The 17578-nt window shown below is 41.8% G+C and overlaps 1 protein-coding gene across 1 annotated transcript; it reads left to right on the top strand.

Moving 5' to 3' along the window:
* Nucleotides 1–16383: 16383 nt before the first annotated feature.
* On the top strand, nucleotides 16384–17376 carry OR51M1 (olfactory receptor family 51 subfamily M member 1). The gene has a single exon (XM_025988454.2). The coding sequence runs from the start codon at nucleotides 16384–16386 to the stop codon at nucleotides 17374–17376; it is 993 nt and encodes a 330-aa protein (XP_025844239.2).
* The last annotated feature ends 202 nt before the right edge of the window (nucleotides 17377–17578 follow it).

Below are 17578 nucleotides of genomic sequence, written 5' to 3'. Positions count from 1 at the left end.
ACCACAAAATGAAGTTGATTTAGGGAAGTCCTGGCTCACCAAACCTGGACCTTGTAAAACAAAAAAAGTATGCTGAGCTTTGTGAGGGGTGGAGGGTGGGTGGTGGGAATAATTTTCTTTCTACCCTTCAAGGCTCAAGACTGGGACCAACCCCCACCATCCAATGATAAAAGGCAGTTTAAGTGGAGAAAAACAAGTTTAATAACATGCATACCACTTGCATACATGGCAGGTACCCAAGAAAATTAAGTAACCCACCAAAATGGCCCAAGACACCACTTTAAATCCCAGATCCAGTTAAGACAAAAGATGCTGGGGGGTGGGAAGCCAGTTATGGGAAGCTATTGGACAAGCAGTGATCAAGGGTAAGTTGTTTTGCAGACTTAGGTCTTTGCCTTCCTCACTGATAAACTTCTAGAGATTTATATTTTTATTTTTTTAAATTTTTTTCTCTCACTGAAGTATTTTATTTTTTTATATAAATTAATTTTTATTGGTGTTCAATTTACCAATATACAGAAAAACAACCAGTGCTCATCCCGTCAAGTGTCCGCCTCAGTGCCCGTCACCCAATCCCCCCCACCCCCCGCACTCCTCCCCTTCCACCACCCCTAGTTCGTATCCCAGAGTTAGGAGTCTTTATGTTCTGTCTCCCTGATATTTCCCACACATCTCTTTTCCCTTCCTTTATATTCCCTTTGACTATTATTTATATTCCCCAAAATGAATGAGAACATACACTGTTTGTCCTTCTCTGATTGACGTACTTCACTCAGCATAATACCCTCCAGTTCCATCCACGTTGAAGCAAATGGTGGGTATTTGTCGTTTCTAATTGCTGAGTAATATTCCATTGTATACATAGACCACATCTTCTTTATCCATTCATCTTTCGATGGACACTGAGGCTCCTTCCACAGTTTGGCTATTGTGGACATTGCTGCTAGAAACATCGGGGTGCAGGTGTCTCGGCGTTTCATTGCATCTGAATCTTTGGGGTAAATCCCCAACAGTGCAATTGCTGGGTCGTAGGGCAGGTCTATTTTTAACTCTTTGAGGAACCTCCACACAGTTTTCCAGAGTGGCTGCACCAGTTCACATTCCCACCAACAGTGCAGGAGGGTTCCCCTTTCTCCGCATCCTCTCCAACACTTGTGGTTTCCTGCCTTGTTAATTTTCCCCATTCTCACTGGTATGAGGTGGTATCTCATTGTGGTTTTGATTGGTATTTCCCTGATGGCAAGTGATGCAGAGCATTTTCTCATGTGCATGTTGGCCATGTCCATGTCTTCCTCTGTGAGATTTCTGTTCATGTCTTTTGCCCATTTCATTATTGGATTGTTTGTTTCTTTGGTGTTGAGTTTAATAAGTTCTTTATAGATTTTGGAAACTAGCCCTTTATCTGATATGCCATTTGCAAATATCTTCTCCCATTCTGTAGGTTGTCTTTGAGATTTGTTGACTGTATCCTTTGCTGTGCAAAAGCTTCTTATCTTGATGAGTCCCAATAGTTCATTTTTGCTTTTGTTTCTTTTGCCTTTGTGGATGTATCTTGCAAGAAGTTACTGTGGCCGAGTTCAAAAAGGGTGTTGCCTGTGTTCTCCTCAAGGATTTTGATGGAATCTTGTCTCACATTTAGATCTTTCATCCATTTTGAGTTTATCTTTGTGTATGGTGAAAGAGAGTGGTCCAGTTTCATTCCTCTGCATGTGGATGTCCAATTTTCCCAGCACCATTTATTGAAGAGACTGTCTTTCTTCCAATGGATAGTCTTTCCTCCTTTATCGAATATTAGTTGACCATACATTTCAGGGTCCACTTCTGGGTTCTCTATTCTGTTCCATTGATCTATGTGTCTGTTTTTGTGCCAGGACCACACTGTCTTGATGACCACAGCTTTGTAGTACAACCTGAAATCTGGCATTGTAATGCCCCCAGCAATGGTTTTCTTTTTTAAAATTCCCCTGGCTATTCAGGTTCTTTTCTGATTCCACACAAATCTTAAAATAATTTGTTCTAACTCTCTGAAGAAAGTCCATGGTATTTTGATAGGGACTGCATTAAACGTGTAAATTGCCCTGGGTAACATTGACAGTTTTACAATATTAATTCTGCCAATCCATGAGCATGGAATATTTTTCCATCTCTTTGGGTCTTCCTCAATTTCTTTCAGAAGTGTTCTATAGTTTTTAGGGTATAGATCCTTTACCTCTTTGGTTAGGTTTATTCCTAGGTATCTTATGCTTTTGGGTGCAATTGTAAATGGGATTGACTCCTTAATTTCTCTTTCTTCAGTCTCATTGTTAGTGTATAGAAATGCCATTGATTTCTGGGCATTGATTTTGTATCCTGCCACGCTACCAAATTGCTGTATGAGTTCTAGCAATCTTGGGGTGGAGGCTTTTGGGTTTTCTATGTAGAGTATCATGTCATCGGCGAAGAGGGAGAGTTTGACTTCTTCTTTGCCAATTTGAATGCCTTTAATGTCTTTTTGTTGTCTGATTGCTGAGGCGAGGACTTCCAGAACTATGTTGAATAGCAGTGGTGAGAGTGGACATCCCTGTCTTGTTCCTGATCTTAGGGGAAAGGCTCCCAGTGCTTCCCCATTGAGAATGATATTTGCTGTGGGCTTTTCGTAGATGGCTTTTAAGATGTCAAGGCAAGTTCCCTCTATCCCAACACTCTGAAGGGTTTTGATCAGGAATGGATGCTGTATTTTGTCAAATGCTTTCTCTGCATCTAATGAGAGGATCATATGGTTCTTGGTTTTTCTCTTGCTGATATGATGAATCACATTGATGGTTTTATGAGTGTTGAACCAGCCTTGTGTCCCGGGGATAAATCCTACTTGGTCGTGGTGAATAATTTTCCTAATGTGTTGTTGGATCCTATTGGCTAGTATCTTGTTGAGAATTTTTGCATCCGTGTTCATCAAGGCTATTGGTTTGTAATTCTCCTTTTTGGTGGGGTCTTTGTCTGGTTTCGGAGTTAAGGTGATGCTGGCCTCATAGAATGAATTTGGAAGTACTCCATCTCTTTCTATCTTTCCAAACAGCTTTAGTAGAATATTTATGGTTTCTTCTTTAAACGTTTGATAGAATTCCCCTGGGAAGCCATCTGGCCCTGGACTCTTGTGTCTTGGGAGGTTTTTGATGACTGCTTCAATTTCCTCCCTGGTTATTGGCCTGTTCAGGTTTTCTATTTCTTCCTGCTCCAGTTTTGGTAGTTTGTGGCTTTCCAGGAATGCGTCCATTTCTTCTAGATTGCCTAATTTATTGGCGTAGAGCTGTTCATAATATGTTTTTAAAATCGTTTGTATTTCCTTGGTGTTGGTAGTGATCTCTCCTTTCTCATTCATGATTTTATTAATTTGAGTCTTCTCTCTCTTCTTTTTAATAAGGTTGGCTAATGGTTTATCTATCTTATTAATTCTTTCAAAGAACCAACTCCTGGTTCTGTTGATCTGTTCCACAGTTCTTTTGGTCTCTATTTCATTTAGTTCTGCTCGAATTTTAATTAACTGTCTTCTTCTGCTGGGGGTGGGGTCTATTTGCTGCTTTTTCTGTAGTTCCTTTATGTGTAAGGTGAGCTTTTGAATTTGAGTTCTTTCCAGTTTTTGAATGGATGCTTGTATTGCGATGTATTTCCCCCCTGAGGACTGCTTTTGCTGCATCCCAAAGATTTTGAACGGTTGTATCTTCATTCTCACTAGTTTCCATGAATCTTTTTAATTCTTCCTTAATTTCCTGGTTGACCTTTTCATCTTTTAGCAGGATGGTCCTTAACCTGCACATGTTTGTGGTCCTTCCAAACTTCTTGTTGTGATTAAGTTCTAATTTCAAGGCATTATGGTCTGAGAATATACAGGGGACTATCCCGATCTTTTGGTATTGGTTCAGACCCGATTTGTGACCCAGTATGTGGTCTATTCTGGAGAAAGTTCCATGTGCACTTGAGAAGAATGTGTATTCAGCTGAGTTTGGATGTAAAGTTCTGTGGATATCTGTGAAATCCATCTGGTCCAGTGTATCATTTAAAGCTCTCGTTTCTTTGGAGATGTTGTGCTTAGAAGACCTATCGAGGGTAGAAAGAGCTAGATTGAAGTCACCAAGTATAAGTGTATTATTATCAAAGTATTTCTTCAGTTTGGTTATTAATTGGTTTAAATATTTGGCAGCTCCCACATTCGGGGCATATATATTGAGGATTGTTAAGCCCTCTTGTTGGATAAATCCTTTGAGTATGAGATAGTGTCCCTCTTCATCTCTCACTATAGTCTTCGGGGTAAATTTTAGTTTATCTGATATGAGGATGGCTACACCTGCTTTCTTTTGAGGACCATTTGAATGGTAAATGGTTCTCCAACTTTTTATTTTCTGGTTGTAGGTGTCCTTCTGTCTAAAATGAGTCTCTTGTAGACAGCAAATAGATGGGTCCTGCTTTTTTATCCAGTCTGAAACCCTGCGCCTTTTGACGGGGTCATTAAGCCCGTTCACGTTCAGAGTTACTATTGATAGATATGAGTTTAGTGTCATCATATCTATTCAGTCCTTGTTTTTGTGGATTGTTCCACTGAACTTCTTCTTAAAGGGGAGTTTTAAGAGTCCCCCTTAAAATTTCTTGCAGAGCTGGTTTGGAGGTCACATATTCTTTCAGTTCCTGCCTGTCTTGGAAGCTCTTTATCTCTCCTTCCATTTTGAATGAGAGCCTTGCTGGATAAAGTATTCTTGGTTGCATGTTCTTCTCATTTAGGACCCTGAATATATCCTGCCAGCCCTTTCTGGCCTGCCAGGTCTCTGTGGAGAGGTCTGCTGTTACCCTAATACTCCTCTCCATAAAAGTCAGGGACTTTTTTTCCCTTGCTGCTTTAAGGATCTTCTTATCTTTGGAATTTGCAAGCTTCACTATTAAATGTCCAGGTGTTGAACGGTTTTTATTGATTTTAGGGGGGGATCTCTCTATTTCCTGGATCTGAATGCCTGTTTCCCTTCCCAGATTCAGAAAGTTTTCAGCTAGGATTTGTTCAAATACATATTCTGGCCCTCTGGCCCTTTCGGCGCCCTCAGGAACCCCAATTAAACGTAGGTTTTTCTTCCTCAGGCTGTCATTTATTTCCCTTAATCTATCCTCATGGTCTTTTAGTTGTCTGTCTCTTTTTTCCTCAGTTTCCCTCTTTGCCATCAACTCGTCTTCTATGTCACTCACTCGTTCTTCCATGTCACTCACTTGTTCTTCCACCTCGTTAAGCCTCGTCGTTAGGACTTCTAGTTTGGATTGTATCTCATTCAATTGATATTTAATTTCTGCCTGATTGGATCTAAATTCTGCAGTCATGAACTCTCTTGAGTCCTTTATGCTTTTTTCTAGAGCCACCAGTAGATGTATAATAGTGCTTCTGAATTGGCTTTCTGACATTGAATTGTAATCCAGATTTTGTAACTCTGTGGGAGAGAGGACTGTTTCTGATTCTTTTTTTTTTGAGGTGAGGTTTTCCTTCTAGTCATTTTGCTCAGTGCAGAGTGGCCAAATCAAGTTGTATTGGGAAAAGGAGGAAAAGAGAGAGAAGGAAAGAAAAGAGAAAAAAAAGAGAAAGAAGAAAAAAAGGGAAAAAAGAGAAGAAAAAGAGAAAGAAAAAGAAAGAAAGGAGAAAAAAAGGGGGGTGGGGTGGGGAAGCAATCAGAAATCAAAAAGAAAGAAAGAAAAAAAGCACAAAACAGAACAAGAAAAAACAAAAAAACACGGGGGAGTATCTTCCGATTCTGTATACTTTAAGTCCCTTGACTTCCCCTGGAACTGGTCCGTCTCCTTGGTCTTCTGGGGGAGGGGCCTGTGTGCTGATTCTCAGGTGTTAGCACTTGGGGGAGCTGCTCTGCCCCTGCCTGGTGCAGGGCTCAGTGGGGGTTGTTCACCCCGTGAGGCCCCGGGAGGAAGCCACAGTGGCGGGGGCAGCTCTGGGACCCTGGGGTCAGCTCCCGCAGTAGCTCCGGGGCTCTCCGTCTGCAGGGCCTGGGGGCTCCCGGGCGGGGCCGCTGATCTGCTCAGTTCCAGGCAGGAGCGTCCTTGCTGTCCTGGGCCCTCCCGGCCTCTGCCTGTCCCGGGGGAGGCGGGATCCGGGGCTGTGTCCCGGTGCCCTGCGCTCCGGGGCCTGCGCTGTTGGATTCCTGCTCCCGCCCCGCAGCCCCCTCCGCGGAGCCGCCCGAGCCCCTCCGAGCTGCTCCGGGTCCCGCCGTGCGCGCTGCCGCCCTTAGGGAGCTCGGGGCACTCTCCTGTGTGCTGCAGGTGCCTCTTAGTGTCCCAGGGAGCCCGAGGGCATCCCCGCCCTCCTGGGTCCTGCTCTAACTCCCTGCAGCCCCTTTCCGCCCGGGAAGGTTGGTGCAGCTCCTGCTTCTCCGGGACGGGGCTCTCCTGTCCTGGGGACACTCGCCCCGGCCTCAGCCTGGCTCCTCGCGGGGCCCCTCCCCCTTGGAGGCTTTTGTTTTTAATTAATTTTTATTGGTGTTCAATTTACCAACATACAGAAAAACACCCAGTGCTCATCCCGTCAAGTGTCCACCTCAGTGCCCGTCACCCATTCCCCTCCAACACCCGCCCTCCTCCCCTTCCACCACCCCTAGTTCGTTTCCCCGAGTTAGGAGTCTTTATGTTCTGTCTCCCTTCCTGATATTTCCCAACATTTCTTCTCCCTTCCCTTATATTCCCTTTCACTATTATTTATATTCCCCAAATGAATGAGAACATACACTGTTTGTCCTTCTCCAATTGACTTATTTCACTCAGCATAATTGTTTCTTTATTTCTTTTTCCCCGTCTTCCTACCTTGATAGAAGCGCGAACTCTTCTCACTGTAGCATTCCAGCTGGTCTCTCTTTAAATCTCAGGCCGAATTCGTAGATTTTCAGGATGATTTGAAGGTTATCTAGGTAATTTGTTGGGGACAGGTGATTTGGGGACCCTACTCTTCAGCCATCTGGCCCCTCCCTCCAACTTCTAGAGATTTAGCATTCTCCACTTCCTGGTACACAAAGGAAGACATTCTGAGAAATGGAGGTTTTTCTTTCAAATGCAAATGTCTCTTACAAAAAGGCAATCTCACCTGGTTGGTTTTCAGAACTTCTCTTGAGTCTGTTTCTTAAAAATAATCAGCATAAAAAATAGCCTTTATGCCAAAGGGGCATATTCTGAAGCCACAAATTCTGCTCCCTTTAAGGCCACCACCATTTTCTGCAATAGAGACACCCAACTGAGCCTGAGACTAGAGAAACTGAAAATTCTAAGGATTTCCTTTAGTTCTGTGGTCAGATTGGGGATTCAAAGCTTGTCAATATGACTAGGACTAAAGCACACAGAAGCATCTGCATCCTATGAGGTTACCTTTAATAATTGAGGAAGCAGAGAAAAATATCATCTCTACATCAGTTTCAGGATTTTATGTGGGTTATAGGGTGTGGATGTGTCTGCAGCGCATATGCATGAGACAGAGGGGATCATCAGAGGAGGAATGCACAGGTTGGCATTTTTCAGAACTATGTGGGAGATAGGGGCACCTGGGTGGCTCAGTGGTTAAGCATCTGCCTTCTGCTCAGGACATGATCACAGGGTCCTGGGATGGAATCCCACATCCAGCTCCTAGCAGGGAGCCTGCTTCTCTCTCTGCCTATGTCTCTGCCTCTCTCTCTGTGTCTTTCATGAGTGAATAAATAAAATCTCTATCAGATGGGAGATAAAGCATTATGTGGGAGATTAGCAGTATGTGGGAAAATGAAACTGGAAGATCTACTTTCTTAATCTGTTGGGACTTGAAGAGGGTTTGAATTTAACTCCTTTTTTAATCTGAAGTCTCCCCCTGGTGGTTATATTAGAAAACCACACCATGCATATTGACCTGGCTGTTCTGTAGTAAATCTCCGACCCCACCAAGCCAGACTCTGTTGGTTAGGTATGGACACAACATAGACGCTCCCTTGAATATAACTTATATTGGGACCCTGGAAATCATGCTAGGATCCAATATATCCCTGTCAGTTTTAGGTTTCTTAAAAATAATCAGCCTAAAATAATCCACATGCCAAAGAGACACATTTTGGGATGGCAAATTTTGCACCCCTGCCCCCACACCATCATTACCCAATGAGACAGAGATGCACCCAAGGACTATTCCTTTGTCATTCTCTCCCACCAGCCTTTAGAAACAAATTCTACCCTCCTAACCTGGACTAGTCATACTGTTTGGTAAACTCTGTTTGACAGTCTTTCTTTCTTTCTTTTTTTTTTTTTAACCAAATATGAGCTTCATAAAGGCAATACTGTCATGTCTCCCTACTCAGGGTTTTTCAGAGCAGACACTTAATAGATGCATAACAAATGAAAATGAATGAAAATGTTTAATGTAATCAATCTTCATTCAAAAAGATTATTTTGGGAGTGCCTGGCTGGCTCAGTCCATGGAGCATATGAACCTTGATCTCAGGGTCATGAGTTCAAGCCCTACGTTGAGTATAGAGCTTACTTAAAAAAAAAAGGGTTATTTTGTGATATGATAAAATAAATTTAAAGATCATTTAGGGGAATTAGAAAAAAAACTAAGAACACTTTGTATTTTGTAAAATAAGAATTTCTTGGGCACTAGTCCTTAAATTATTATAAAATTCAGAGAAGCAAAAGGGAGCTATTACACAGATGCTAGTAAAAAAAATATAAAGCAAGTATTGCAAGTCTCTACATAAGTGGCAGTTTATCCATTACGTAGCATTATTTAGCCATGTGAAAAGCTAGGAGTTAAAAATCTCACCTAGCTCCATGTTTTTCAGTGCAGATTTTAAATATTTTATATACATCTTGCTAGCAATATATTTTATAAAAAATATAAGGTCATTCCTTGCCCTTTCAAACTCAATCATCAAAACATATACAGTCTTTCAGAGTCTTATCTCTACCTACATCTACTCTTTCATTCCAAGGTATTATCTTTCTTAAATTTTATAGTTGCATATTGGAGATTTCTGTAGTTCTCAGAAAAATGTCTTTACCTCCATGCCCTACATTATACTACTCCTTCTTCCTGGAAGTCCCTTTCTATAATGTCCCATCTCATGATTAATTCTTACTTAGTCTTCCTAGCTCAATTTGAACAATTCCTTGTGTCTTCCAGGTGGGCTGGTTTCAACCCACCCAAACTTACGTAATTGCTATGTCCATTTCTTTGGTTGCCTATATGATAATTGTTGTATCATCTCATATGTGATAGATGCCCTCAAATAATAGCAATAGTTGTTATTGATGATAGTAACAGCAGCATTGTTCCCTAACTAGGCTCCCTCTAGGAGAGGGCCAAAATTATGTTTTTAATAAAGACAGAATATTTTCAGATTTTTACAGTAAGGATTTCCTCTCCTCAAACCTGACCTGAATGAGGGTTTTCCACTCTATCCCTTTGTTGCCTGAGCCAGAACTGTCTGGATCAACTACAGTTTTGAAAGATGACCTGCTCTCTGCATCCTGTCCTATCACTGTAACTTTGCCTGCAAACAGTCTGTCCATAACCACTAGTTATTTACCTGGTTTAAGGTGGTGCCGTCTTTTATATGGGTGTGTTCTGATTACATTGTCATGTCATAAACTTCATGGGCCTCTGTCCTCCCTTTGGATCTCTATGCCTCATTTTGGAGGTTCACCCTCACATAACTCTGATCAACCATCTCCTGCTTATGATTATATTATTATAATATAACATTTTGTTTATGGCAATCTCCAAGTCTCTATTTGTGTGTGTGTGTGTGTGTGTGTGTGTGTTTAAAGGGAAAGGAAGTGTGCATATGACCTGATCATATCAATCAATTTAAGCTTTGTAACATAAACTGAGGAAGAAATACACACTGATTTTTCTGAAAGATGGTAGTGTTTGCTACCAGAAGGGGGGAAAAGGCAAGAGGAAAGGAAATGTTGGGGAAGGGCTACTTGTTTTAGAGTTTGTTGAATAGTGTCCACACACTGAGAGTTGAGTGGAAAGCCTTGGGAAAGTGAGAAACTGGCTAGAACATGTATTTGGGCTGGAAGTGTATATGGAAAGTTCTCACCTAGTTGATCTCTAGGTTCAAAGGTGCAGTGACTGGCAGACCATGGGTGAATGAATAATCTCATAAAAGGAAACAGATACATAGGCCTGAAAATTAGTGCAGGAGTGAGAGGACATTGGGACAGTGATAGTGATGGTACTTCCAGGAAGATGAGCAATGTGAGCCAATGTGGATAATCTTCATATACCACTTCCTGCCTCTCTGACAAACTGTGGGTCCATTCTAATTAACAAAGGGAGGGAGAGAATGAGGTAGCATGAAAATGGGATGAAGCTGAACCACTTTTCCTACAGCAGAGATCTGTCAGCAGCTGAAGCCTGGAGATTAAATCCTATAAAGTCAGGGTTCTTCAACCTTAGGTGAACTCATGGAAGGAGAGAGGGATGCAGAGGGGAGGGAGTAATGACAGCTTCTGCCCACAGTGTTGCCAGCCCTGGGGACTCTTTGTTTGTCCTCAGCTTCTCCCAGCTGGTGCTATAGTGCTTCACATGCACAGAGGAAAAAGGAGAATAAAACCTTCCCTGGCAGCAAAGCCTGATGCCTCTCACTGATTCTGGTGCCCTCCTGCCTACTTGATTCCTTTTCCAGTACAGATCACCTGAGCTTCATTTTTAAAAAACATTAGCAGCTTCTGGTAAGCCTCCATTGCTGTCCTGTGTCAGGGTTTCGGGTCTGGGGATTAGGGATATCTTATGAGGAGAAAGAATGTGGGGAGAAGGGGATGTACAGTTGTCCAGGGAAGCAGTAACTCTGGTAAAGGGTGGTCTAAGGTCTAATTCAGGCTCCTCTACTAAATGCTTGAATGATCTGAGGCTAGTGTGTTCCCCACACTGGGCCTTACTTAGTGTTTTTCATTTGCAAAAAGAAGTCTTGGATTCCATGGTCCCACAGAAACTCTCCCACTTCTGACACTCCTAAAGTCTTTGTAAAGAACCAGAGCCAGAGAAAGGAACAGGGACTTCTTTCCCTAAAGAAGAGGAGATACCATCTACAATATTCTGTTGCTGAGGCCGGGAGAAAGGGCTGCCTGGCTTCTTGGTCCAGTGTCAATATGCTCAGGTCAGGCTTTTCTTGGATGATGTCTGGAAATACGGATATCATAAACCCTCTGGTCTCCATAGACTCCTCCCTGTAGCGCTATCTGGTACACACAGCCTTCCTTTGTCTTCTTATCAACCAAGGACCATTCATTTATTCAACTCAGATATTAAGTTCATTTTGTGTGCCAGACCAGTGAACATGGCGGGGGATCTCCTATTAACACAGACATCCCTGTGGCTTCCCCAGTATCTAGGATATGCCATTCCCCCTTCCAAAATCCTCTTATACCCTGGTCACAAGAGGCATGTTTACATATGAGTTTCACCATTGTGGAAATGCTGTCTGGTTCAAAATGAGGCATCTTCAAAAAGAAGTTTCAAGTTCCAAGTTCTTCTGTGTATTTTCCTTCTCATAAGAAACAATAGCCTTTACCACTAATTCATTTCTTTAAATAGAAAATATTAAATTGAAACAAAAATATTTTTTAATTATTTATTTATTCATGAGAGATACCAGAGAGAGAGGCAGAGACCCAGGCAGAGGGAGAAGCAGGCTCCATGCAGGAAGCCTGATGTGGAACTCGATCCTGGCACTCCAGGATCACAACTTGAGCCAAAGGCAGATGCTTAACCGCTGAGCCACCCAGGCATCCTGAAACAAAACAAAAAATATTTAAAACACAAAGGTAGGGCAGAGATCTATTCGTTCATTGCATAGTGAAAAACTCTCTTCTCAGGAATTTCCTCTTCAGGGCTCTGCATATCTCTGCTATGAATACTGCAGTTACATTGTCATTAGTCATGACTATGTGCTGACAAATGGACTTCCTGGTTTGTTTGTTTGTTTGTTTTGGGCTTTTAAAACCTTAGTCACTTCAAAACCTTTATCAGAGACATGATTCTGCTTTGAGGTTAGTGGGGCCTCAACCTCCATAGTGGGTCTGATGTTACCCCTTCCACATAAGACAAAGTAGGTCTCCTCCTCCCTAGCAAAGGGATGGAGGCTGGAGGCCAAGGCCAGACTGGGTAGAGGTCTTGGGCCTCTGAGCACTTATCCCAGATGGAAAGATTTGGCCCACTCCAATGGCAGATCAAAGTTTGGGCTCCAGTTTCTCCTTATCCTGGAAGAGGATCCGGTATGGTCTCAGGGAAAGCAAGTAGCCACCTCTCCACCTGGTTGCAGGGAGCTGGGACAGAAGCCAAGAAAGTCTTATCTGTTTCCTCTGGTTCTGTCCTGCCAGTTCTTTTGAGTAGGCTGTGCTAGGCTGTGCTGGGGGTTGGAGGTGGGGTTGGCTGTCTGGTTTAGGGTCAAGAGGAGAATGGGAACCACTTTAGGAGGGTGGGAATTTGTTTGTGTTTAAGAAAAAACACCTGTTGCTCCCTTAACATGGATAATTATCTCATTTCCAGAGAAACTCCCTAGAACTTCCTTTCCAGGAAAAATAACCCCAGACCTGTCATTGTTTCTTTATAGACTTTCCCTTTCCCCCAGATCCCTCTTCCCATTCTTATCATTCCAAAGTCAGTGAATACAGGTCTCAATACCAAACTCCAGATACAACTAATCAGGACAAGAGTTGAGCACTTAATTCATTCACTCATTCATTGTTTTTCATGCAAAAGCATTTAGTGGTGCCTACCATGCATTAGACCTTATTCTGGGTTCCCAGCATATTTCTTAGAGAGTCTGACTCCTACCTGTACAAGAAAATGAGTCAACATCTTAAATTGTAAATGCACAAACAACATACATATAAGGAGCATATATGCTACAAATAATATGTATCATATGCAGTGTATGTGAGAAATGTATGAATATATAAGCGTAAATATGTATAACATACTTATACATAAAGAGTATATGTATATGAAGAATACATATTATATAAAGTATATATAGGTAAATATACTTATTTATTTATGTTATACATATTTGTAATTGTATATATTTAACATATAAGTAGGTGCTAAGTACGTAAGAATAAATAAGAATATGTATGTATAATATAAAGGATGTATGTGTGTGATTTACACTTTAACAGTGCTGCAGCAAAGGTATTATGTGAATACCAAGAAAGATCCACCTAACTCTATACAAGAAAGTCAGAAGAGATCTGTCAGAGAAAATGAAATTTGTGCTGTTTTAAAGAATTGGTCAATGTTCACTGTCAGAAAAACAAGATTTTTTTTCCAGGAAAGCAAGATATGAAGCAATAGTAAATAATAGAAACATGAAAAGTGCATATAGAGAATTGTAAAAAGAGTTATATGGATTTGCTGACTGCAAGAGAGAAAAGATGAGTTGAGAAAGATACCAAAGTCAAAAGGGCCCGGCTATAGACAGAATGTGAGCATATTCAGAGCACACACTTGGGAATTGGGCAGACATGGGCTCAGCTCCTGTCTCTGATATTTTTAGCTCACTGGGAAGCTTGGGCAAAGTTATTTACCTTTTCTATAGTTTCCTTCTGTGTAGTGAGGATGGAATGCTTCATGGTCATGAGAAATATACATGATGATGTTAAGTTTCCCCAGTGTATGAATCATGCATGAGCTCAATAAATTGGAGCTCTCCCCTTAGTTCTTCACAAGTTTGAACTGCGTTCTGGTGAAAAGGGGCTGTGAAGGACTGGGAACAGCCTAGTGACTCAGGCAGTTAGCATTCTCTGAACACTGGACAACCCCCAGGACTGCAGCAGGGAATGGATCAAGGGGAGGGAGGGTTGGGCAGGCAAGTTAAGTGACAGAGAGGTCAGTTAAGCAGGTGTGGAAAAACTAGGAACTATGACAGCATAGGAGTGGAGACAAAACAATAGATTGAAGGGATATTTAGGAAGTAAAAAAATGTTTAATTCAGTTACAAAATAGATCAAGGAAGAAGGAAAGGGTCAATTGAAGTGTATGTTCCAAAAAGTTGTCTTGGATGGTTAGAAAGTGGCAAATGTTATTTTAAAAAATGCATAAATAGGAGGGGAATCGGGTGTGGAGAGGGTAGATAATGGGCTCAAAATTAGATTGTTGGATTTAATTGGCATCCACTTGGAGACTATCAGGAAGGTGGAAATGTAGGCCTGATACACAGGCCTGGGCTAGAGATAAATATTTAGGGTTATCAGTCTGTAAGTAAAATAATAATAGATTATATAATGACTGAGAAAGTGTTCAATGTCAAGAGATTGAATAACATGAACACATGAATATTTGAGCAATGGATGGAAGGGACTAACTAGGAGCTGTCATAAAAATTAGAAGAGAACCATCAGATATTGGCATCAAGAATTCCAAGAGAGAGCTTTAAAAAGGAAGGCATTGCTATAGAGATCAGGTGTTGACTAAGAGTCTCATTGAATTTCATCCCTAGAGGTCACTGGCGAATTTAAAGAGCAGTGCTGGGGTCGCCTGGCTGGCACAGTTAGTTAAGCTTCCAGACCCTTAGTTTTGGCTCAGGTGACAATCTCAGAGTTGTGAGATCAAGCCCTGTGTGTCAGGTTTATTGTGGAGTCTGCTAAAGTTTCTCCCTCCCTCTCCTACCACCCCCGCCCCCAATGTGTGCTCATGCTTGCACGTGCTCTCTCTCTGCCTCAATTAAATAAATAAATATTAAAAAAAAAAAGACCATTGCTTTCACTAAATTAAAAAAAAAGTCATTGGGTGGTTGGTTGAGTAGTGAACTGAGGGATGAAGAAATGGAGAAGATACATATAGGTAGTTCTTTCATTCCCCTAGTCAAAGTGATGAATAGCTGGCACCAGTCTTCCTGAACCTTCTTCCTTCTCACCATCTCTTGCCTCATTCTTTCCAGTGCATGGCAGTATGTATTATCACTGCTGCTACCCTTTCCTTGTTGCCTCCACAGTCAGCTTTCCAGTCATATTTTATTCACTTCAGATTTTAGCATTAACTTACTTTGCTCTTTCCACTGATCTAGACAAAAATCCTTAAAATTCCAATATTCCCTCCTTTGATCCAATCAGCAGCCACACTCTCAGCCCCTTGACCTCCTCTCAACAAGGATTGTGTCCTTTACCTTAGATCAGCACCTCGAGCCCATCCCATACTCTAGAACCCTGGTCCTTCTCACTGTCTCTCACTCCATGCTTTCACTTTTATTTTTATGCAGTTTTTTCTCCACAGTACGACTTCATAATCACTCCTAAGCGTACACCTTTAACTGTAGTCCTACTAGCCTACTCTAACTTCAATCTGAGTAAATGTAACTCTCTACATACTTCTCTTCTGCATTTGAGCACAGAAGTGTAGTAATTAAAAACACACCAGAACGATGACTGGTTCCACTCTGAATTTATGAACATCCAATGGGCCACATCACTGCCTGGAATCCTACATCTGAACACACTAGAATCATATTTTATTCCCAACCATTCCATGAAACTTCTCTTTCATCCTCAGCCAGGATTTCTTCATTGCTAAATTTTCTGGTCACTTCTCAGTCCTTATTACCTTGACCCCTCAGCAACATTATATATATAATTGATTAATTCCTCATGAAACTTACACACAAAACCAGACTTTTCTATTTTTTTCCCCTATCCAATGGGCATTTTTTCCCCTCAAATTATTTTATGGAGTCTCTCTTCTCGACTTCTAAATTTCAAATTTGCCTAGGGCTCAATACTAGAAACTTCTCTCTACAGTCACTTCTTAGGTTTCATCCAGCCTATTTACTAATATCTCTCAAATATATGTCTTTTCCTCAACTTATTTCTGAAGTTAAAATTTCCTATATTGAGTTAATGAAAACAAAATAAATGGAAATCCTACTGGGGGGAGTGATTCTAAACTGAATTTTTGATGTTTTGATACAACTACATGCAGATGCCTAGGATGCTGCTAGATCAATGTGCCTAGAAAAAAAAAGAGAAATTATGGAGTTATACATTTGATATTTATCAATGTATGGATGGTAAATAAAGTCATGAGAGTAATGATATTGCCAGGAGAACAATAGACTATGGCCAGAAAATTGCCCAGAATGGGAATGGCTTTATTTTAAGGATGAGCAATGAAGAGAAGCCAGCAAAGGAGACTGAGAAGGAATAGAATTTATAGAAATACTGAAGAAAATTCGATGAGGATGGTGCTATCAAAGACAGTTCTGAACAGCTAATAGAGTGGTAGGATTGATGATCCTGAATTAGATGATACCAAAGATGATGACTATCATGATTCTGCTTATGCTGGTGTGACTGTTAGAGAGACTGAAGAATTAACTAGAAATATTCATTTATTTTCAGCTCCATCCCTGAGAAATGCCAGCCCAATATCCCCTCAGTCCTCAGTTCATGCTCTTGTCCAATATCACTCAGTTTAGCCCCATGTTGTATCTCACTGGCTTTCCTGGATTAGAAACCATCGAACACTGGATCTTCATCCCCTTTTTCCTTATGTACCTTGTGGCCATCTCAGGCAATTGTTTCATTCTGATAATTATCAAGACCAACCATCGTCTACATACACCCATGTACTATCTACTCTCCTTTCTGGCCTTCACTGACCTGGGACTGTCAGTGTCAACTTTGCCCACCACTATGGGAATCTTTTGGTTCAAATCTCGTGATATCTACTTTTCAGCTTGCCAAATCCAGATGTTCTGTATCCACTCATTTTCCTTCATGGAGTCTTCAGTGCTCCTTATCATGTCCTTTGACCGCTGTTTGGCCATCTGCCACCCCCTTAGGTACTCGGTCATTATCACTAGCCAGCGAGTGGTAAGGGCAGGCCTGGCTGTCATCTTCCGGGGACCTGTGGCCTTAGTTCCTCTTGTCGTCCTCCTGAAGACTTTTCCCTACTGTGGGCCTCGAGTCCTCTCCCATTCCTTCTGCCTACACCAGGAAGTGATACACCTGGCCTGCACAGACACCTCCTTCAACAACCTGTATGGACTGGCGGTGGTGGCATTCACTATGATGCTGGACCTGGTGCTCATCGCACTGTCCTATGGGGTCATCCTGCGCACCGTGGCAAGACTGGCCTCCCAAGAGGAGCAACTCCGAGCCTTCCAAACATGTACCTCACACCTCTGTGCTGTGCTGATATTCTTTGTACCCATGGTGGGGCTGTCTCTGGTACACCGCTTTGGGAAGCATGTACCACTTGCTGTCCACCTTCTTATGGCCAATGTTTATCTCTTTGTACCACCCATGCTTAATCCAATCATATATAGTATTAAGACCAAGGAGATCCGTCATGTTATCAGCAAGCTCCTGGGTCTTAAGAAGGTCAGTGCTGAGTCCTGGGGCTAAAAATTCCACTGGGTACCCAGGAGAAGGTCCCAAATCAGGCCAAAGATCAATAGCATTGAGAACCTACTTTACCCCACATTTTCCCTGGGATTCTTTTCCATTGCCCTAGATAAAATATTGATGAATTTCTTTCCCTGAGTCATGGCTTAAGAATGCTCATATGCTCTTGCTTAAATTATAATGCTGCCTCCTATATATGAGA

Source organism: Vulpes vulpes, chromosome 11, assembly GCF_048418805.1.
Source record: "Vulpes vulpes isolate BD-2025 chromosome 11, VulVul3, whole genome shotgun sequence".
Classification (NCBI taxonomy): domain Eukaryota; kingdom Metazoa; phylum Chordata; class Mammalia; order Carnivora; family Canidae; genus Vulpes; species Vulpes vulpes.
Note: the sequence above shows the minus strand (reverse complement) of the source record. Positions and strands in the feature narration are given on the sequence as shown.